Source organism: Vanessa atalanta, chromosome 20 (assembly GCF_905147765.1).
Source record: "Vanessa atalanta chromosome 20, ilVanAtal1.2, whole genome shotgun sequence".
NCBI lineage: Eukaryota > Metazoa > Arthropoda > Insecta > Lepidoptera > Nymphalidae > Vanessa > Vanessa atalanta.
This window is the reverse complement of record NC_061890.1, coordinates 4,329,969-4,353,890: the sequence shown is the minus strand read 5'-3', so window position 1 is coordinate 4,353,890 and position 23,922 is coordinate 4,329,969. Positions and strand designations below refer to the sequence as shown.

Below are 23,922 nucleotides of genomic sequence, written 5' to 3'. Positions count from 1 at the left end.
ACACCAACTTAATTATATGTATAGAAAAAGAATATATAACAAAATGTCAGGAATCCACCTAAAAACGAATAGTAATCCTTTACTTAGCTTAAAACACTATATTGCACTTTGAGGGTTGGATATTTAAAATCCTGTTTCTGGCCATAAAAAATGGTGTGAATTTGGAAATATCACAAACAGCGCTACAATTCAAACTTCCACGCCCTTTTCAGAATTTTAGGGATAGAATTAAAATAAGAACATATTGGTTTTTTGAACGCGTACTGGTTTGATCTGGGCGTTTGTGAAATATTATCAGGACATATGACTGCAAAAAAAGTTCTTATATACGAAAATTTTGTTGTTGGTAGTGCTTTGTATCAGCCAAACAAGGCAAACAACAGTACGTAGTATTTTTGTGTTCCGATTTGATAGGTGAGTGAGCCAGTGTAACTACGGGGATAAGGGGCATAACATCTTAGTTCCCAAGGTTTACCACTGTCAATGGGCGGTGGTAAACACTTACCATTCGGTGGCCCATATGCTCATCCGTCTACATCAACATCTTTAAAAAAAAGTGAAAATATAACTCAATTTTTAGATTTATTCTTAAATTTTATAATTTAAAAGTATCGTTAAATAATTTTAATAGAAATAGCAGAAGGAAGGTAAGGAATTGATAATTGGTTATTAGATTCTACTGTGAAGATAGTAGAAAAATTAAGCACAAGAATATGCACTTTAATAATGCCATTATTATAAAACAAACATCTACTGTGTAATAGGGATCCTGAAAGATACGTTTTTCAGACAAATTCTTGACTTTCTTTCCATTAGTGAATCGAAGGATTATTTATTTCGTTTCGCGTTAGCGGAACACTTAGCCAGTGTTCGTTTAGATAAGTCAAATTTAGGAGTGAGCTTATTGGATAATATTTTTATAAAGAATCCTTTGTTATTTTTTATCATCATGGTTGCACTATTTATGATCATACATTTTAATTAATAGCTGTACACTATTATGACTGTAACGACTTGATTCAGATTTTTTAAATATTATATAATATATTAGCAAATGTTAACTTCAAACTTGAGTTTATGTAATTTCTGAAACTAAACTGAAAATGAAGGCAAGACTTTATTGCTTAGTGGTAGAACATCAGTCAAGGAGATGGAGCCTCCCCAGATGGACAAACATGAAGTTAGTTGTCCACACGACATAAAGTAAGGACCGTACAAGCTGATGCAAGATAAAAAATAGAGATTTCGTGCTATAATACAAAAATAACTAACTTTCACCAATTCAGCACCGCAATTATTTTTCTATCGTCAGTTCCCCAAAGGTCTATGATATCAATGCTGTATTGAATAAATAATTTTATCTTTGACTTTGAATTTAAAGACAAAATTGAATTTTTGTTCTCTAAGTGATGGTACATTTCCTGTGTCAATTTCCACTAAAAGCCAACACTTCACGTCGTCAAACACTTCCAGTCGCTTTGTGAAAAGTGAACTTGATATTGCTAATGCAAAGAAAATGTTTTCTTTGAAATCAAATGGCGATACGCGTAGGGACTACTTTAGTCACATTACGGACATATTTTTATGGCATCGATATAAATGGCCTTTCTGAGGTAAAAGGTACTTAGAGATTTTCCACTTAAGGACAGATTTGTTTACTTATACTATGAAATGTAAGCGTCAATAGAGAAATGGTTTACGGGCCGCCTAGTGATATAAAAAATCTCAGGATCGATTCTGACCCCTTGTGCTGTTGTCGTGCCCACTGCTAGCACAAATGATAAGCTTAAAAGGAAGGGTACGTAGGAATATTATTAATTTAAAAAACAACGATAATCCTTAATCATTTTTGTCCAAACAAATTTGGTTCCGTTGTTTTAATATTGGGGCCACATAAGTTAAACGTATTTCCAGGCGGTAAGAAAGCGTTATAAACATCATCGGACAAACCCTATCCTACCCTTTAGTAAAATGGGAACCAGTAATAAAATGAATCTCAGTAATCAGCCAAACCTAAATGCAAATATAATTAAGAAAAACTAAAGTACTTCGAAAGAAAATCTTTTGAAACTAAAATAAAACTGAAAATATTTAGAATTATATTAGTATATATATTTTTTGATTTACTTAAATTCGATACGTGTGATACACAAATGTCAGTAGTAAACTCGATTTAGTGGATATATTAAGATTTATTTTCTCATTCGAGATCCGTATTATTTTAGACGGCGAATCGTCCCAGCTCAAAGCCCAGACAGCAATAAACATGACATGTCTGGACAGGATATTTGTTATCCTCGATTAAATGTGGACGATTATTTTTTTATTGCTTTAGGTTAAAAGAATATAGAGGTAAACTTTATTCGGCTACTTTAGACGTAAAATAATATATTTGGTTCCATTTATAATCATTGGACAAAGTATCCTGTTTAGTTTGTGTTTATATTATTATCTAATATACAGCATATCATGACTTCTTCGGAAATTCTTATTACCATTTAAAGAAAAAAGTTATAAAGCAATGTGCAAGAGACGGATTTGCAGAGTAACTACTGAGTTTCTTGTCGGTTCTTTTCGGTAGAATCTACATTCCGAACCGGTGGTAGCTTTCACTTAATATAGTTTGTTAAATGACGATTCAACAGTGCTTGTAAAGCCTACTTGAATTAAGTATATTCTGATTTTGATTTCAAACGGCTCTCACCCTTCAAACTAGAACACAACAACAGTACCAAGTATTGCTGTTTGGCGGAAGGATATCTAAAAAGTGGCTTGTACCTCCTCAGACGGACCTGCACAAAGCCCAAGTAAAACTAAGAAAATGAACTGTAGATTTTATTTAGTTTATTTTTTCAAAGTCATCATAATTACACCAATTAAATATAAATAATAAAAATAAAAATTAATTTAAGACAATAATCAAATCACACTTATATTTTTAATTAATAAACGCAAAACATATCAGTAAACTCATTAAAAATGTTGATTTTATACATTAGTCAGTCAATATAATAAATAGGTTAAGCCGGATAAGTACGACGAGTCGGCTCCCAAATGAAAACCTTTATTAAACCTTATTTATATTATTATATTATTTTTATAATATTATATTATTTTCACGTGCTTAATTTGTGTTTATAAATCATCTCGTGCTCGGCGGTGAAGGAAAACATCGTGAGGAAACCTGCATGTGTCTAATTTCAACGAAATTCTGCCACATGTGTATTCCACCATCCCGCATTGGAATAGTGTGGTGGAATATGCTCCAAACCTTCTCCTCAAAGGGAGAGGCCTTAGCCCAGCAGTGGGAAATTTACAGGCTGTTAACTAAATCGGGGTTTGTAAATTATGTCATGCAAAGATTTTGTAAGAGATGTTTTTTTTTTTATCAAATATGAGCATATAAAAAAATTATTGCGCTAGAGAGATAGAGCAGACGCGAGTTTTAGCTAACATTTTTGAACTTTTTTTTGGATTTTCTGAACAATACGTATATCATTAAATAATAAACAAAAAATATACCTAATTATTGTTTTTCCAGTGACTTCTTCGCCCCACTGATATAATATTATCACTATTAATCATTATATACTAAAAACTGCATACGAAAAGTTTGCAAAATCAAAAAATTAAAATCGATGCTTTCCTGATTATATGAAGAATACAAATATATTAATATAAATTAAAAACATTGTAAAAAAAATTAAAAAACAGACATTTTTTTATAATCAAACAAAAACATTTTTTAACAACAAAGCCTTTATCAGCGTCGCTATTGTAATAAGTAACAATTAAAATATTTGTAGCTTCAAATATAGTTAATACCACAACAAGACGCAAAATTCTTGATAAATATGGTCCAAATGTTGAATAACAGCTTCTAAGATCAGCTCGCTGTGCGGTTGTTAATCGGTATATCATAAATGTAGAAAATGACTTAATTTTAATTCTACTTCAATTATTTTACGAATACGGCCTAAATATTATTATTGGTAATGTATTCTAATCTGACTTATATTGATTATCTTAACTTGATTTACTCGACGAGAATAATGCAACAACACCTCCATATAATAACTGTACAATACTACCAAGTACTTCTAAAACAAAAACAAAAGGTCCTTCACGAGGTTTTGGCTCGGCTTCATCATCGTCAACGTCTTCAAAACCAAAGATCTCGTCATCATCACCAACTTCGTTAATAGTCTCGTTGAGTTCTATCTTTTCTTTTACAGATGGTAGGTAACTGGAGAATAGTGTTATCTTTTCTGGCTTCCTATTAATCTTTTTCAATGCATCTGTAGATAATTCTTCAACGTCTTTGTCGTTGGATATGTCGTTACCGATGGGGGATGTCGCTAATTTACTGACGTCTTCTGGTGCGTCTTCAAGAAGTTCGATTTTATCCCATGGGCGTTTTGTTGTTGAAGATTGCGTCGTGTTCTTTTCAATACCCAAAAACCTGCAAAATCGTCGTAAAAAGCCATTAATTAAAGTGCTTTATACAAATTATTGATTGTGTTTATATAAAAGAATTTTATTTTGATTTTTTTAGTCTTCTAAGCCTTTATTTTATAGGACAGCTAGCTGTGGCAGTACCTATTTACAAGGTAGGTACAAGACCGCCTATCATTCCTATTATATTAAATTAGTAACGCCGTATTCAACGAGACAAAATAATTTTGCCGTTTTTCGTTTTCATGTAAAACACATAAAACGTGTTTAGTTTACAGAAGAATGATGTAAGTATTTATTTTAAGTATTTGATTGGTAAAATATTTTCATACAATTTATGGAAATAGATTAAACAAAATTTTGTTTTGGTCATCATGTTCACCTCAATCCGTAAATAAATTATTGGAATAAACAGAAAAAACTTCTAAGCCATATCTACATAAAAATGGAAATATACAGTTATGGTGTAGCTTCGCTTCTCAGTTTCGCCATTTATGTGAATTTCATGTTTTTATTATTACTATGAACAAATGTGTAATTTTTCGAGTATGTGCATAAATATTTTACAATCGTCTTTAAATTTTAATATGTGCGTAGGTAAAAATCTATGTATTGTACTTCGATAGCCGCTCAAATGTCAAACATTTATATCCAGAAAACTACTAAGATTAAAATAATTTACATAAGCATTTGTTATATTATACATACATATGTATATAACAATATTTTAACATTTACGAATTGTCGAGTAACCCGAAATAATATTTAAATAATTTGTATATCACCTATATATGGGCGAAGTTATCCTCTCAGCAATGTTGTTAGCGATCTGATGGTAAACATCGATACTGGCGCCGGAGGTGGAAGGCTGTGTTGTGTACACGCTCACGACTGAGTCCTCTGCGTCTGGGAGGGTGCGTAGTGAACATTCTCTTGAGACCTATAAAAAAAATTAAGTACCGAAGTTCATTCTAACGTAAAGCTTTTAGTACTGGTATCAAAATAAAATAATAAAAATAAAAATATAAAATCTATGGACACCATTAAGATGAAAATCATAATTATTGGATAAAATATAATAATAGGATTTAATTATTTAATTTATAGATCTTAATTATTCTTATGGAAATAAAATATATTATATTTTTTCATTGTTCAGTGTATCTAAACGTATCTGTCAAATTAAATTGAACCCATTATCTCTATTGTCAAAACCGCGTAGACTATTCGGTTAAAACCTTCAGCTGTAATAATTTTAATATAAAGTTATTTTGTAATGGTTTAATCATAGTTAAGCTACAGTCTATTAACAATGTTTCAAACATGCCTGAATATTTGGTGAGTTAAAGTTATAAATAATTTGCCGGGGTTAATGTTATCGTTCCCTCAACGACCATCAGCATCTCTGTAATGCTCTCTTTGAGTCGTTTGTTAGTAACCCTCAAATACTTACTTAGGGTCATAGACACCAGAGGTATTCCTTAGATAACTAAGTGACTACCTTTTTTTATTAAACATAACAAAAACCACTTCATTGCTCGTCAAGTTTTTTTACTTTAATAAATTGTCAACGGTCTAATTGACCAAAGGCTTAGTTAAGTAAGTTACGTTACTTTTTAAGGAGTCAGAAGGAAAGACGGAGACTGATTAAAATCCTGTAATTGCGAACCTGAAGGGGCGTCGTAAAGGGATTGTATTAAGTAACTCAGTTTTGAGTCCAGGCAAGCATCACTGAAATAGCATAGCAATATAATAATAATAACTATAATTAATCTTGTGGACAGCGGCAAAAGAAAACATCGTGAGGAAACCTGCACGTGATGGATGGATATCCTGTCATAAGAGCATAAGTGCAGACCCACGATAAAACATCGTCATGGAATGAGTTCTAAATTTTCTTCGAAAAAGGAGAAATGAGAAGATATTTGCCAACAGTATCACCGCTGTCATTACTATAAGTTTTAATTGTAAATATTTGTGCTTAAAGTAAAGTTTATTTCATCAGAGAAGTTCGTACATCATATTTCGCACGTCATTCGAACCAATTTTGAAGTCTGCATAGTGAATACAAATTGCTCATTGTATTATTGTCTAATCAAAATTCGAGGAACATTACAAATTATTATTGGCTTAAACCAATCAAAGCCAATAGTCTCTTGTTTGATTTCGGTGAAATTCTAGTTTTCATAAACATTTTTGAATGTCAAAGCGACTAATTAATTGAATAAAGTTGATTTATTGTAACTTCTACAAACAATATAATATAAATTCAAACAAAGGATTTCAGAACTTCAAAGCAAATTTCATTTAGTTTTCGAATTGAATATATTTTGTCGCTTTAAGAACAGATCGTTCTACAATTTTGCTTGTACAAGAAAACACGACCGTTTTCTTAAAATATTTGCAATATTCATTTTATTAAATTTATACGAATATCAATAAAATTAAAAATAGCGATAATTAGTCATGTCTTTGATATGGAAAGCGGAGACGACCACAAGTCTCAAGTAATGAAAATCAATTATTTTGAAGTTGAAAGTATCTACAATTAATTTATATATATGAAAGCAAGGCAGAGTTGAACATGGGGCACCTAATGGTTGATCAACCAAATACATTGTACTGTAAGAAATATTAACTATCCCTTACATCGCTAATGCACCTACCTTTGGTACATAGATTTTGTACTTTGTGCATGTCCAGTGTGCCAAACACTTTCCTTTCAAACCAGCACACAATAATCCTAAGTTCTGCTATTTTGCCGTATGATATGCGATACACAAATCCGTACCACCAAGTATTATCAGACAAATTCACATTTTTTAGAAATACTTCGGATGTTATTAGACCAAAAAGATAATTTAAATATAAACTTCTGAGGATACTGATTGTTTATTTGAATCCCAGTATCTAAAACATAACGTTACGAATGTTAATACGTCTCTTAAACTCATATCACGTAGAGGTAATATTCTCCACTCCGTATTGTATGATGATCTTAGTTAAACATCTTTCTGTGGTTTAGCTATTAGAGGTGAAATTTTCGGCGGCTCAAAGCAGATACCTGACATGAATTAATTTTGGGAAAAGAATGTCTATGACACGATTTTATGACAGCTAGTATTACGTAAACACATAAAGTATAAATCAGTAAAGGTCTTTTTTGATATTGAATTAAACTCTAGAGTCAAAATGGTCCAGTAGCTTACACGAGAATCTTATTCAAAGATAACTCAGTGGCATCACTGTGTTTGCACATGCTTTGTGTATATAATAGTATATGTCATTCTTGGAGTTAAAGGAAAACATCGTGATGATTATAAGGGATGGACATCCAAATAAGCTTTAAGCCTTGTGATCAAGAGGAGTAGAGATAGGCCTCTAATCTCTGATACGTTTGTAGGGTCTGAATTGTTAGCCTCGTAATAGCATGGTTTCATATTGCCCTTACATTCCGGAAATATTAGTGATCGTCGGTAGGAGAGCCGGTGCTTAGGAAGTAACTGTAAGGTTGTACGTACTTTGTATTTATAAAATCTTATATCGATATATTCCAAGCAATTAACATTCATCGGTCAATCAAGCTGGACGTGACGCCTTGATCCTTGATGTCAATGCCGGTTTAGTCCGCACACGTAGTCTTGATACGACAATGACACATTTGCAGTTTATTGCACTATTGTTATTGCTTCTATTTGTTTTATTAATGTTATATCTTTTGTTAATTAATAATAATCGATCATAAAATCTATCGATTTTCATACAGAGTGCCATATGTAAATTTTCTATAAGAAATAGACGACGGTTACAAAAATGAGCCAGAAAGAGTCTGACAATTATTATAGCTGAAGTAATCCAAAACAGGCCTACAAGTCTTTACTCGGTGGTGCTTTGTACAAGCCTATCTAGGTAGGTACCACCCACTCATTATATGGTCTACCGCCAAGTAGCAATACTCAATTTTGACTTATTCCGGTTTAAAGTGAGCCAGTGTAACTACAGGCACAAGGGACATGACATTTTACCTCCCAAAGATGGTGGATCGTTGGTGTTATGTAAGGAATGGTTATTATTTCTTACAGCGCCTATGTCTATGGACGGTGATGACCACTTACAATCAGTTACATTTACCAGTCCGCCTACCTACATACATATATACATAAAAAAGAGGTTTAACACTCCTAAACTTATTGCTCGGTGGAAATGCTTATTGGTGAGCTTTTAAACGATTTTATTCAAAATACTAGTTCTCGCTCGCGACTTTGCTTGCGTTTTAGGGGGTTGGTTGTCATGTGTTAAGCAAAAAAAGTAGCCGATGTCCTTCCTTGGAGTACAAGTTGGCTTCATATCAAGTTTCGTCAAATTCGGTTCATTGGTTAGGTAATGAAAGAGCGACAGACAGACAGACAGACAAACAAACTTTCACATTTATGATATTAGTCTTTCAACATATTATGTTGCTTGGAAAATAATAGACTAAACATCTTTTTATTCGTTTTCGAGAAATGTACACATACAACAATAATGTACACATTTTATAATCATGACCAAAATTGTCGTCATCTTCAACTAATAATATTTTTTTATTTATTAAAAAAACAAACATTAAAAAATTGATAATTTGATCTGAAAATAATCTAATCAACCATGTTACTGAGACGTTGAACTCTTCAAAACTTGAGAGACAAGTTACTTGCAAATACAATGAACCTTAACTTATTATCTTTATCATTTGATATTAGTATTCAATTCGTTAAATTTTTGCCATTTTCTTAGAATTGAGGTATCAATATTTTTACTTAACATAACGAAGTTTTTTTTTCCAATAAAATCAAAATAATTATTTTGACGTGTGATGGCAACGATTGTACTCGTACCATATACAAAACTTCGAATTTTGAATCAAACCCAAATATTTATATAAATATATATGCCGACGTTTTTTTGTGTTTCCTTCGGGAAAATATTACTGAACAAAACACAAAAAATCGCATTTTGGACAGACAACGTTTGCCGACGGTTTTACTTGTCTTACATAAAATGGAATAGACATCCTATTATTTTAAATTCGATATAAATATAGTCTAATTTAATTAAAAGTTTTTAATTAACGGGAACACCGACAAATTCAATAAGTGGCTCGTTTTCAACTGATATTTGAGTAGAGGCGTTTCGGTAAGGAATAATTAAGTGCTTAATTACAAACGATTTATTTAATCTGAAAACGTTAGAATAAGAATATATTGAAGAATAATTAAACTGGGTATAGAAGATTTTCTCATACCTAATTTGAGTAAAATAATCTTTGAATACATTGTTTTCTTTTATGAATCCACAAGATTCGTATCATTTGTTAGCGAGTAGCCCTAGTCTCCAATAGGATGCCATAATTAATTATATCACATTATTATATATAATGTTTAAAATCGAAACTATTTATTTTACATTATTATGTACTTATAAAATTAATGTTATAATTGTATAAGCTGCTTAATAATTTATTAAACTTGTAATTAATACTATTTTATTTGGCACACTATTTAAGACTGGCACAAATACATATACATACTTATTTTTTTTTTTTTATATTGATCTGTCACGAGAAATAAGGTGATTGGAGGTTATTGAAAAATATATTTGTTAGAGAATTATTATAAAACGTAATTTTATTTTGTCATTATTAGGCTCTTATAAAAGTCAAGACTTAATTTACGACAATTTTAAACCACAATATTTAGTATATGATTTATAATCTACTATAGACAGTGCGGTGTTCAAGGAACTGATTAAGTACGACGGTTGAATTATATTTTCCTTAGGATAAACATACTAGCATACTAATAAAAGGCAAGCATAAAAAACAACGCGAATTAAAACTTAATAATAACCATCTCAACCTTAATAATTATTTTACTAGATTGTTTTATCATATGTACCTAAAGATTTTGCTGGTCAATCGGATAAATGGAATCGTTTTAAAATTCACCTCCAAAATCAACAATATAACAGGCGAAGTTGTATTAGGTGTTGACAAATCCACTGCAACTTGCCAACGTCCATATGTCTCAAAAATTTTCCCTTAGAATTCTGTAAAATGTATAAAGTTACTCTTATTTTGGCGCTTCATCGAAAATGATGCGTATATGTATGTATTTATGATGCGCGCGCAGAGTGACATAAAGACTATGATGAAGCTAGTCGCTAAACCACCAATTAAGTTTCAAGTCGCTCAAAATAGACAACTTCACACCTTATCTTATTTTTCAATGATTATTTTAATACTAATTCGATTTGTAAATGATTATACTAATAGTAAAAAAGAAGAAATTATATTTATCATAATAACAATAATTATATTATTTTTAATAAGTAGATTATTATTATTTGATACTTATTAATTATTAAGTAATTTATATTTTTTATTACGCCGAAGAAGAACTGCTCACGCACGTACATCAGTACACGCACTTTTTTATTGAAAGATGTCATAAATAAAAAAACGAATACTATGAATGCTGTCTGTTACCTTTTCACGCTCTAGTCGCTGAACCGATTTAGATGAATTTTGATATGGAGATAGTTCGAGTACATGGGAAAGACATAGGCTACCCTTGATGGGGTAAAATTGGGGTTGACAGGTTGTGTCCTATAAGTAAAATTGCATAAATTTCGCATAGGTAAAGCTGAGACTCAGCTAGTAAATATCAATACTATCCGTCATCGCACGGATGTTATACATACATACACGGATGATTTGATGACTTCTTAGCTTTACTTATATTAAAACTAATATATAAAGATTTAAGATCTTGTAAAACCTTACTTGAATAAAGTGCATTTTGATTTTTTTAGGATACGATAAGCTTCCAAAATCTTCCATTAAAAAATCTTAGTTCATTGACTCTCTTGAACTTGCCTGGTCGATGTATGATTAAGATGACTTGTGGGATTTCTTTATGTTGTGTTGCATATGAGCAACATTATCATATAACCATGAATCATGTGTTAGAGTTCCGTAAATATAAACATTTGTCATTATTTTTACAAAAATACGTATTCACTATTTTAATCAAATAGCTTTTCTGTTTGTCCGTTCGTATTTTCGTTTTGACATAGCTTACGGCGGCCATTCTCAAAGGTGACCATTCAACTGCATAGGACATGTAACTTATTGACTTATATAATGCACAAGTAGAACCTCAGGATGTGTTCTAATAAACTAACCACAAAACCAACGAGGGAGCCACATAAATTTCCTATTTATATTAAAGCAGTAGCGCAAATAAATCAGTATTCCCAGGGGCGAATGCTGCAAGCGTTATTGTGAATTGCAACCATTGCGAGCAAGCATAATTTTGTACATACATATCAATGTTTAATCGAAATACTGAACTAATTTATTTTTAAATAAACCATTTATATTTTAATATTAAACACACGAGAGAGCAATAATAGATAATTTTCATGTGTGTAATTACAATTTTGGAATTCGATAAATTTTAAATTGCTTTTCTTGTACACGAGATATGAAACCTTCATACTGAGTTCAAATTTAAAAATCAACGGAAAACGCTTTATATTTAATGGGCGTCTACATCGTGCGCTTATCTGAACAACTATAATTCTCTTTTAAAACAATAGCCTATTGAAAATTAAAAAATATATAAGCCGACACTACGATACCGGGAGACCGAGAAGTTATTAGCTCGCTTATAAGATTACTTTAGTTATGATTTTCTCACTCATCCGATATTCTAACGCCAAACAGAATAAACTTAGTACTGCTGTGTTCCTGCTTGAAAGTTGAATGAGCCAGAATTACTACAGGCACGAGGGACATAACATCTTAGTTTCCAAGGTTGGCGGCGCATTGGTGATGTAACGAATGTTTAATATTTCTTACTGCTCTTATGTCTTATGATGACTTCCTCGTAGGTCTATTCGGTTAATTATGTAATTAAGATTTCTTCGGCTTAAATTCCAATCGGCCAATATAAGGATTCCTTTAAATAATTCTCAGTAGTCCGGTGATAACAAATTGGCAGCATTAGACCCCGTTGCAAGCACATAGGACGTTGGTCCCGTCGAAATATTTTTATATCAAACTACGATAGAGATACATAGTGCACGCACGTTTATAAACTATGATAAATCCTCACGCATGTTTTTTTTGTGAATTGTAGAATAAAATATACATAATTATTATTTTGTATATGAAATCAAAATAAACGATCACCTTAGTCTTTTAATTACGAACGGATTGGAATAAAAACTCTAATCACCATTGACCGAATTAATCACGCGTAAATATGCTTGTTACGATTCAATGGATTTTGTGTTTGTTTGTATAATCTATATCTATACTAATCTATACTAATATTATAAATGCGAAAGTAACGCTTGTATATCTGTCTGTTGCTGTTTCACGGAGAAACCATTGACCGAATTTGATGAAATTTGGTATGAAGCAAGTTTGTCAAGTCTAGAGAAGGAGTGGTATAAGTGGCTTTTTACCTTTACGACCAATCCTATAAAGTCGAGCGAAGCACTGGGCGACGACTAGTCATCATTACATAGTATAAAACAAAGTTTATATTATACATGCACAATATAGTAGAGAAACACAGATAATTTTAGAGGTTTCTAAAGTGATGCCGTAAATAAACACATTTCTATACGCATACATTTCAAACGCTGGCTGTACCCTACAAGTTAGATCAAAACAATGTACTACAGTATTATACACCTTAAAAAGGTCTCCAAGAAAGTCCATGACGGTATAAGTACCTTAAATACATTGTGCATTTAACAAAACATCATGTAATTTAAATGAATATTTTCGAAGATATTACAGATTTATAACGCAGGGGCGGTTTGTATTGTCTAATGACTGAAAAACTGTGAACGTTTTAAAACATTCTGTAGTATATTTAGTAACAGCATTGCATTCGTGCGAAGCCGGGGCGGGTAGCTAGTAAATAATAAAAGATTTCATTTTAAAACGTAAGATGTATAGAGCTCCTTATTGCCTCAACTAGTGACGAGGGGATGGTTCTATTTCGCCCAGTAAATCGGAATTGCATTTCAACGGGAAAATGCCACTGCTAGTATTCTTTATGTGGTTGAATAAGTTTATAAAATTAAAGATTAACCGTGCAAACGACTTTTATTAAATTTATAAATTCTTATTTAATTTATAATTACTAACATTCGCACAGTAGTCGATGATCGACTATAATCATTGTTGAAAATTTAAGGAAAACATATCTGAATTTTAATCATACTCATATTTTTATTTTATTTAATTGATAACATTAATCTTCGTCATGATTATTTATAATGTCTTATAAGCAATAATATATTATAATTAACCAAGACAAGTACCTTCTCTCCTCTGTTTATCAATCGATATTTTTTGTGTTTTTACTATCGTGACGAAACTTGCATGTGTCAGGATGAAAATTTGCCACATGTATGACCACTTACCATCAGGTGGCCCATTTGCTCGTCCCCTTACCGAAATCATAAAAAAAAGGAATTGTTAAAATTTCTTACAGCTCCCATATCAATGGGCAGTGGTGACCACTGACCATCAGGTAGCTCATTTCCCTAATCGGTAATTAGACAATGTATAATGTGTACTTTTTTGTATTTGCATATTATTGAGGCTGTCCATATCTACAGTCGGAGTCGGTCTATTAATAATTTAGACTGCAGCCGACATCACGTATCGATTCTTCTATTTATTTCTTCGATACGAGCTTAATGTACCTGGTCCCATAGCAGACCTAGTATAATATTTCAAACAAAACATGAACCGTTCTGAAATACACCAATTACTCTAATATAATAAATATTACTCGTATTATTAATCTAAAAATAAATTATTAAACAGTTTTTTTATGAATTGATTTTTTTTATGACAAAACTCGGATCTTTGGCCATAACGACACGCTTTGCTTTTTTTACAACTTTTTTATATTTAGACACGAAGGTCTTTAACTCTTATTCCGTGATAAATTTAATTTTATAAAGATTTTATCTTAAACATGAAAAAGTAACGGTCGAATTGTTGATTTATTAATTTTTATAAGTTATTATTTGATATATGTTTTTTTAAATATTTATATTAATAAAATGTTGTGCATCTTACACCAAAAACATAAAAGTCACAGATCTTTATTTTTGCCTAGTTTCTGCCTGCAGTTCTATTGATGGGGCGCAGATGTTAAGTACATTTTCCGGGATAAAAATCTAAATAATAAAGTTCGCAAACACATTGTAAATATTTCGTTCGTATGTATGTATACATTATTGCATACATGTGTTTAGAGAGTAAAGGATATAATATATTAAACTACAATTCTATCACATGTGTGTGTGTGTGTGGGACGGAATTGTGTAACGAAAAGCCAAGAAAGCGCGCGCTATTTGATTTAACCAATGAGCGCGCGTGGATTAAAGTTTCAGGTGGAACCTATTCATCTCCGAGAGATAATATTAATGTTGCTTATTACCAAGGTGAGATGTCACATATTAAATAACATTCGACTACTTTACGACTCTTTTTTTTAAGAAATTCGAATGCCTTGTCAGTCGTCTTTTCTATGCCACACGATTTTTCGATTGATATTGAATGATCGTTTTTATTCCTTTATTTTAGTATGTACTACCATATTTATTTAATGTTAGATAGATATCGATGTTAGCTTATTAATGTATGTATTATATTTTGATAAAATTCTCTGAACATTTGACAAAATACAAATTTTGCAACGATTTAATTCATTTATATGAATAAATTATAAGAAAAAAGTGTACGTGATGTGATTAATCTCATAGTTATATTTTACTAATGAAATATTCCAGAACAACAAAATTAAAATTCGATGTTAAACACAAAAATATATTTTCAATTTTTGTTCTATTTTATAAAATATTTTTATTGTTACAAAGAAAATGTAAGATATCTAAGCGTATTAATAAATAACTATTAAACATACAAATATAAAATTAAATTATTTGTGTCGGTTAAAAAAAATAATTATTGTATTTTAATAATGTATTTTTAAAAACATAAATAATTATCAAATACTCACCAATAAACAAATCACGACTGTTATTAAAATTCTGGACATTTTAACGGAATATCTTTCGAAATATTTTTATCTTGCGCTTGAACCTCCAAAGCCTGTACAGACGAACTGCGCGCGCGCACATCGATGATCTTGTGTCAGTCAGTGGGGTAGGGTGAGGTGACTTTTGGCAACGGGAGGATAAATTGATAAACACGTGAGGTGAATAGAAGTTTATCGTGCGTGGCAATGTGTTTGATTTCGATCAAAATATACTTATGTTATTTTTTTTTTTTAAATTATATGTACGCTTACATGCAAATATCATATTCTTTTTAAAAAAATATATAGTTTAATAATAACGTATTTTTGGATGAAATTATCAACTTCACTGATACAAATCACAAAGGAATTGCACGAGAATGTGTAAAACCCTAATTTCTTATAATCATAGTCCAGTAGCAATCCAACACGACGAATAAGTAAAGGCGACGTTAAACTTACACCTTTCCGAGATACAGAAGTGTTATATAAATATTTTATCTTTATCTAATAAAGTATTTCGTTAATATTGATAGAGCTTGAATACCCAAATTTACTAAAACCTATAGATTGTGTTCTTTGAGTGCACTGATACGTATTTTTTAAATTACATTATATTATTTTAGTAAATATATAATTAACATGCAATATTATTATGGATCTCATAAGCATTGTTGAAGTTTGCTTTTCCTCAAGACTTATTTCATGCTTGCCTTATATTGAGCTCAATTAACGATATTTTTCTCTATGGAATACAGTAAATTTTGTACATTTTGTAAAAAAAATATTACAATAATTACATTAATTTAACCTTTAACCCATTATCATATAATACATTCTGGAAGGTATACTTACCTGGTATTTATCAGAATATAATGTAAATATTATTTATCTTAAAAAAAAACGCACAGACAACTCGAGCGTTTTTCTTCGAGCGTTACTCGGCGGCTGGTTGTAAATTATTTTCTGTATTTTTTATTAATTGTACTCTTTATTATATCGTACGTACTAAGCCGTGCGAGATCTTTTCGGTAAAACCGACATTGTAATCCGATTAGATCGCTTGAATTCAAAAATATTTTAAAAGCCTACTCTAATATATATAATTTGAATCCATATACAAAATTAAAAGGTTCTAGCTAAATTCACACACTATTGCTTGATGCTTATCCTACCAACAAAAGGGTTAAGTTAAATTTTAGCTATTTTGCATTTTAAAGATTAAATAATTTTCTATATTTGATATTGTAAAATAAATAGGCGTTATATTAAAGATTTTTTATATTTAATTATCAGTGTTACAACTTGTTTTAGTACATTTATGAATACATTTTTGTAAGAAGATAATCTTCCAATATATTATATTAATAGAAATTTTATTGATACGTTCATATTTTTTGGTTCCACATAATGGTCTAAGCAGTACATCTAATAATCTTTATATATACGTATTATTTAACATAGTATTAAATTAAACAATACATTAAACAAAGTTTATATGAAGACATTTTTGTACTCGTTTGTACTTAGGTGAAATCATGGTCACACTCGTCCGCGTCCTCCAACGGCCCGTGATCTGACAATCAATGAGACGCATCACTGAACTCATTCATAGACACTTTAACATTATATACAATTAAATAATATATACGCGACTTTATTATACTTGTTGAAAATGTAAACAAATAAGATATTTGAAATTGGAGCTTTTATTTGCTTGCTAATTATTATTTTTTATGTTAATGTATATTTTGTAAAACTGCAACAAAACCTTAAAACGTGTAGTTAATGTGGACTACGTTACTTCCAGAAAACGCAGGCAAATAAATTATTTTATGTCAAATTTATTAGAATATTTTTCGTACAACTTTATATTTCCATACAGCAAATAATCTTATTGAATACAATGTAGAAAAACAAACATGAAATATATTCCAGAAACGTTAATGTTTATATACGGATATCGTTTTGTATTAATGGGATATAACATAATAATATATTTGTGATGAATCTAATAACTATTTAGCCGTCAACGGAATATGAACCACGAGGCGATGTGCAAGTCTCAGGTTAATTGTTAATGTTCTTAGTATTATCTTTGTAATAAAATATATATCAAAGTTTATATTTAAAAATATATTTATTCAACTTTTAAATATGTACTCTTTTTTAAAAGGTTAACGCCATCTATGTTAGCATCGAAGACTTATATTTTAAATTTAAAATAGTCATTCTATTCGTCGCTAGGTGTCGCTACACTATGAATTCGCAAATATGTCCTTTTAAAATATCATTAAGCTTGCATTGTTTTCATTTAATTGTTAAAAATATATGCTACTAATCAATTATATATGGGTGTATATCTATTGTGAAAATGAAAGTTCCATCTGTTTATTCACAGACTAATAATTATTTGAGTTGAATATCAATATTTTATGATAGCCATTTTTATGATAGCCATTCCATAGCAACGAGTGACAAGACAGTGTTTTGACATAACGTCTCCTTGACTCCTGAAAACAATTATTAACATTCAGAACGTTGTCGAAACATAAACTTTATACGGAAGAACTACAATTATTGATTCCATTATTTTTGTACATATAAAATATCGGGCAAAGATACAGTAAGCATGTCCAAATCGCATAAATTATTTCCTCAAACATACTGTGAACGATATCAAAGACATTTATGTGCTTTCGCCAAAGCAGACAAAAAAGAATCAGTTAAAGTTATTACTAAGAAAATTATATGTTCGAGTAGTGAAAAAAGTTGTTCAACGGGTACAATAAATAATAATAAAAACAGTAGAATTACGACACCGAAGAAAACAACGAAATCCCACTTTAATTTTGGTCAGTGTTTGTCGAAGAATTTTGATTATTGCAAAACATGCGGCGATGTGGCTTCGAGATCAGACAATAGGACTCTCTCGACGGCTAAAATTACAAAAAGCCAGGTACAAGACTCTCACACTGTCCCGTTCAATAGTATAAATATACCCACTTCAAAAAAATATCCAAACAATCATAAAAAACAAATACAACAATTTTATAGAAATGAAAATTTTAATCAATCAACTCACTCATTCAATGCCACTGATAATTTAAAGAAAATATCCCTTAATACAATATTAGAACAGTCTGAAAATAAATCCCAGGCAGGCACAGAAAAAAGTATTTTCGAAATATACCCAGATTCTGATGAAGAAATAGGATTTATGGATTGCGATAATAACTTTAAAAATATTAAAGAATTTAGAAATAAAAATTATTTTGAATGCCATTCAGCGAAATCAAGGGTAAATTCGAAATCAAGTGTTCCTAATTTAAAACATAAATGCATATATAGGTTTCACTTAAATGAAAGACTATTTCCCGTTCCATTTACAACTGATCACAAAAAAAATATACGTTGCGTAGAATGCTATTTGCCTCTGGATAAAAATATATCCAGTTCAAATATTAACGGAATGATACAAGCTAAAGTGAAGTTAAACGATGAAGTGCAAGACATGCTCTTAATGTTGCCAGTTAATGACTCCCTAATAGTCGAACAAAGGAGTAAGATCCAAAACGATGAGGAGGAAAGTATATACTTTGGGATAATAAAATTAGATATAAACGGAGATTCCATTTTCAACAGAACTTTACCAGAAGATTCTTTAGCATTAAGATATCAAAAAGGATATAAAGAATTATCTAGAGAAGAAAAATATACATATGAAAGTGTTGGAGAAAATGATGTCATTATTATTTAAATATTTATTAATTAATGAGTTTTTTAGTTAAATATATATTACATTAATACAATATTTGTTTATTGTTTTTATTGTATAAGTTTTTATTCCTTGACACATAGAATCTTAAATTAATATTAAATATTATGTAAAATAAAAAGCTAATTTTTGAACTTTGGTTGTATGACTAAATATTACTGTGGAATACATTCTTCACTATATATATATATATATATAAATTAAAAAGTACTGCATATTATTATAAATAAAATCATTGTTTTAAATATATGAAACCTTTTATAAGACAGTTACGTTAATATATGTTATAAACATTCCTTATTAATTATTTGAGAATTTATAGGTAGTATAAGTATTGGAATAACGATTCTTACTTATATTTAAAATATACATGAATACATACTTATTGTGATTAATTATCGCATTGCAATAATTTTATTATGCAATTAAGTACATCAAGTTTATGTTTTTATTCACTTTATGAATTATTTATTAATATACAAATAAACGCCATTGTGTTATTTATATCCTTTTATTACAATCCTTAACAGCTTAGTTGGACGTAGTTTCTCAAAAAGGATCCAACCCACAAACTGATCGAAAATGAGTTAGGTATACCACAGTAGTCGTAAAGGTCGATATTTTCGAAGATTAACTTATTTGTATGAAATATGGTATATTTATACAAATATTTCTCCAGGAAGCAATGAATACAAACAAGCACAACTATAAGCAAATACTGGTAAAACTTTTAACTTGAATAACCCCGAAGTAATATTTTTTGGGTTGGATCCTTTTAGATAAACGTCCAGTTAGTCCAGTGGGTCTAGGTCTATATAGTGGGTTCCTGGGCTTAAATACTGGGACGCGTTGCCTGAACTCTCGCCGGTCATGTCGGATTATGAGAGCAAGGAAAACATGTGTTTGCGCACGGGGTTGAATACCTACTACTTACTAATTTTCTACCAAAACAAAATCGACAGATTTTTGATGACCAATAACATGACTAGGCAAATTTGGCAATGAAATGTACGTGCATGTGTATTTTAAATGAAAGATATGGAAGAATACGTTTCGTGCTCGCCGTTGAATTTAAACATCGTGAAGAAATTTGCATATAACGATTGTAAATAATTTATCATATCTAAACAATACTTAAGTATATCTAAACAATTGTTACTAATTAGTAATTAAGTTAATTTAAGTGGTTCAAAGTGGAGTGAACAGGTAGAAATCGTCAAGTAATAGTAACTACTGAGTTTCTTGCCATTTCTTTTCGGTAGAATCTACATTCCGAAACGGTGGTAGCTTCACTTATTATAATTTGTAAAATGACGATTCAAAAGTGCTTGTAAAAGCCTAGGTACTTAAATAAATTATATTTTGATTTGTTATGTTATGCCCCCTCCAGGTGCCTTTCCCTCCTCCTCTTTTTATTATAAATGGCTATATATAAAATTATTCAAACTTACTTTTTGTTAATATTTTAATTGAAATTTTTAATAAGCTTATTTCCCACGATGGATCCCTTTTTTACAGAAATTCGGCTGAATATTCGTATTCGGTAAAAACTAAATTGTATTTACGTATCAACCCATATTAGGCCCTGTTAGGAATATACTATTTTAAAAAGTAGTGCAATTGTCTATGTCTAAATCGTATTGTCTTTGATTAGTATCTACAATCATTGGCAGTATGCCCGAAGGCTATTGTAATGTTCACATGTAAGGTCGATTTACCAATTAGCACGTTCACAGTCCCCATACAAAAAATTTTTTCGACCCGTCAAGTCCAATTTAGTTGATGTCATATTCGTATATTAAAATAATATCATATCACATAATGAAAAGTATTACATCTGAAAAAACATTTTTTCATAGAATTTTCAGCAGTTTTTCTCGTGACCCACGGATGGGGGCACGGACTTATGAGTGCAAAATAATGTGACCCCTCGCGGGGTCACGGACTTGTGATTAAGTTTTGATATTTTATTATGTGGGTAGTATGAAAAATATTTTGATTCCCGTGTTTTCTGTGACTCGAATCAGTTCCATTTTTGATTGATTTGAGTGCTACGTTTATTGTTGTGCGTAAAATGTCTTTTTTACCGGACAAGGACATTCAGAGACTTCTGGAAAACAGTGACGCTGAAAGCATCATATCGGATCTTGAAAATGATTATGTGGGCAATGAAGATGATGGAAATGAAGAAACAATTGAAAATATACAAGATTTCATCAATGTTTCAGGGGTAAGTACTAATTGATTGCCATTGATTGGAGTAATTTTGGCGGTATCACGAACTTGACTTATATTCGGTAACTTTCCAGGCTGAAGTTGAAGTACAAGATCATGTGCAGGATAATGAAGAAGAAGTTGAAAGACATGCGCCTGTGCTAGAAGATCAGGAAGAAGATGTTGTGATGGGAGAATTGCCAACTCGTAACCGTCCAATTTCACGTCGGCGTGCTACACGGCAGCGAGCTGCTGCACCACAAACAGACAACTGGAACTTTGAAGTACGTGAGTTACAAAGGGTTTTTTTTACTGGCCATCTCATTCAAACAAAACAGTCTGAAATATTTGAAGCCAGCACATCAATATTTTCCATTTTCCGCAGTATTATAAATGATGTAGTTATCAAACTTATGGTTGAACAAACTAATATTTATGGCCAACGATTGAAATATAAAGCAACCCTCCCGCATAGCCGCATCAAAAGGTGGTGCGACGTAGATGAACAGGAAATGCTGAAATTTATTGGTGTACTGCTTCTCACAGGTCTCATATCATTTCCTACAATAGAGAGTTACTGGAAAAAAGATGTTCTTTATCAACATACTCTTCTTCATCATATTGATATGTCTTATAATAGATTCAACCTATTATTGCGCTGCTGGCACTTTGCAGACAATCAAGTGACTGATATCACAGCAGACAGAATATATAAAATAAGACCATTACTAGATCTCGTCATGCGAAATGAAAGAAATATTTATACTCCAGGCGAAGTCCTCGTCGTCGATGAGTCCATGGTTCATTTCCGCGGAAGACTGCATTTCAGGCAGTATATACCTTCTAAAACCCATAAATACGGTGTTAAAATATATAAACTGTGTACTGCAGAAGGCTACACCCTGGGTTACCAAATATATCACGGTGAAAGTCGGCAATGCCATGGACTCGATACCTCTGGAAGTATTGTGATCCAATTAGCAGAAGAATTTCTTGATCAAGGACGATTGATAGTTACCGATAATTACTACACAAGTATCCCTTTAGCAGAGTTTCTCAAAAGCCGTAACACTGATTTGTTGGGTACAGTAAATAAAAAAAGGCGTGGACTACCAAAAGACGTTATTCAAGCATCACTGAAAGTTGGCGAAATTGCAGTGCAGCAAAAAAATAATATCACATTATTGAAGTGGCACGATAAACGTGATGTCACGATGCTATCCACTTGCCATGGAAAGGACATGGCTTTGAGCAGTGGTAGAAATCCTAGATTGAAACCCCGTATGGTTCTAGACTACAATACAGGTAAAAAAGGAATAGACGTCGCGGATCAACTCGCCAGTTATAATAGCCCAATCAGAAAAACTGTAATCTGGTACAAAAAGGTCGCTGCAGATTTATTATCAATTTCAATCGTGAATTCGTTGATTATATACAATGAATTCCATCCATTGAAGAAAGAAAAACTCTCAATTTTGTCAGCGTATGAACAAATTATAAAGTCATTGCTTGTTGTGTCAGAAACTGTCCTTATGCCCTCTAGTTCAGGGCCATCACATTTTTCAGGATCATTGCAGCGTGCTTTGGGGTCCAGCCCAACTGTTTCTGGTCAATCAGGTCCGTCTAGACCGTCTGGGGCTTTAGGCTCAGACCAACATTTTTTGATTGATCTGCCGAAAATATCTGGGAAGAGAAGTAATAGGAAAAGATGTACGGGCTGCTACAAAAGACTACTCGATGAAGGAAATTCAACGGCTGTTGCTCGAAAAAGAGCTAAGAAAGTATATCAACAGTGCAAACAGTGTAAAAAAGGTTTTTGTTTTATGTGTTTCGAAATTTATCATAAATGATTTGTAGAATTTGTGAACTAAAATAAAATCTTCTACATAAAATAACATTAGTTATTTACTTTTTTTAAATTATTCATAAAAACAATACGAAAAATAAATTCTGGATTGTTTTCTTCTTAAATCATATTTTAATTCCTTACCAACAAGTCCATTAAAGTTTCATTAACACACTCGTAAGTTCGGGCCTCTAAATGTTCTTTGAAGTTGTATGCACTCCGTGACCCACACGCGGGGGCACGGACGTGCCATCAAATTTTATCGTGACCCCACATTGGGGGCACTGGACTGTTAACGTGTTAGATAAAATAAATATTATAATTAAATATCAGTTCGCTGTGCATACACACCGTCTTCACCGCAAGCCCATTTTATATTTCCTTTTTTCCCGCGCTTTCGCGATATGTGTCACTCGAGATGACAGATGCATAAATACACAGATAATATATATTTATATAAAATATAAATCTAATACTAATGAATATGTTATTATAGATCTGTGTAGGTATAC

At 31.3% G+C, this 23,922-nt stretch overlaps 3 protein-coding genes across 3 annotated transcripts; 2 read left to right on the top strand and 1 right to left on the bottom strand.

Moving 5' to 3' along the window:
- Positions 1-3,751: 3,751 nt before the first annotated feature.
- LOC125071884 lies at positions 3,752-15,683 on the bottom strand. Its single transcript, XM_047682303.1, has 3 exons — positions 15,555-15,683; positions 5,241-5,395; positions 3,752-4,462 (listed from the first exon to the last, which is right to left on the bottom strand). Exons 1-3 carry the CDS (start codon positions 15,591-15,593, stop codon positions 4,027-4,029), a joined length of 630 nt encoding a protein of 209 aa, XP_047538259.1. The 5' UTR covers positions 15,594-15,683; the 3' UTR covers positions 3,752-4,026.
- A 2,390-nt stretch (positions 15,684-18,073) lies between these two features.
- Positions 18,074-19,332, top strand: LOC125071934. The gene has a single exon (XM_047682372.1). The coding sequence runs from the start codon at positions 18,205-18,207 to the stop codon at positions 19,330-19,332; it is 1,128 nt and encodes a 375-aa protein (XP_047538328.1). The 5' UTR covers positions 18,074-18,204.
- A 2,092-nt stretch (positions 19,333-21,424) lies between these two features.
- Positions 21,425-23,414, top strand: LOC125072105 (piggyBac transposable element-derived protein 4-like). The gene is made up of 2 exons (XM_047682617.1): positions 21,425-21,580; positions 21,660-23,414. The coding sequence occupies exons 1-2, from the start codon at positions 21,425-21,427 to the stop codon at positions 23,412-23,414; spliced, it is 1,911 nt and encodes a 636-aa protein (XP_047538573.1).
- The last annotated feature ends 508 nt before the right edge of the window (positions 23,415-23,922 follow it).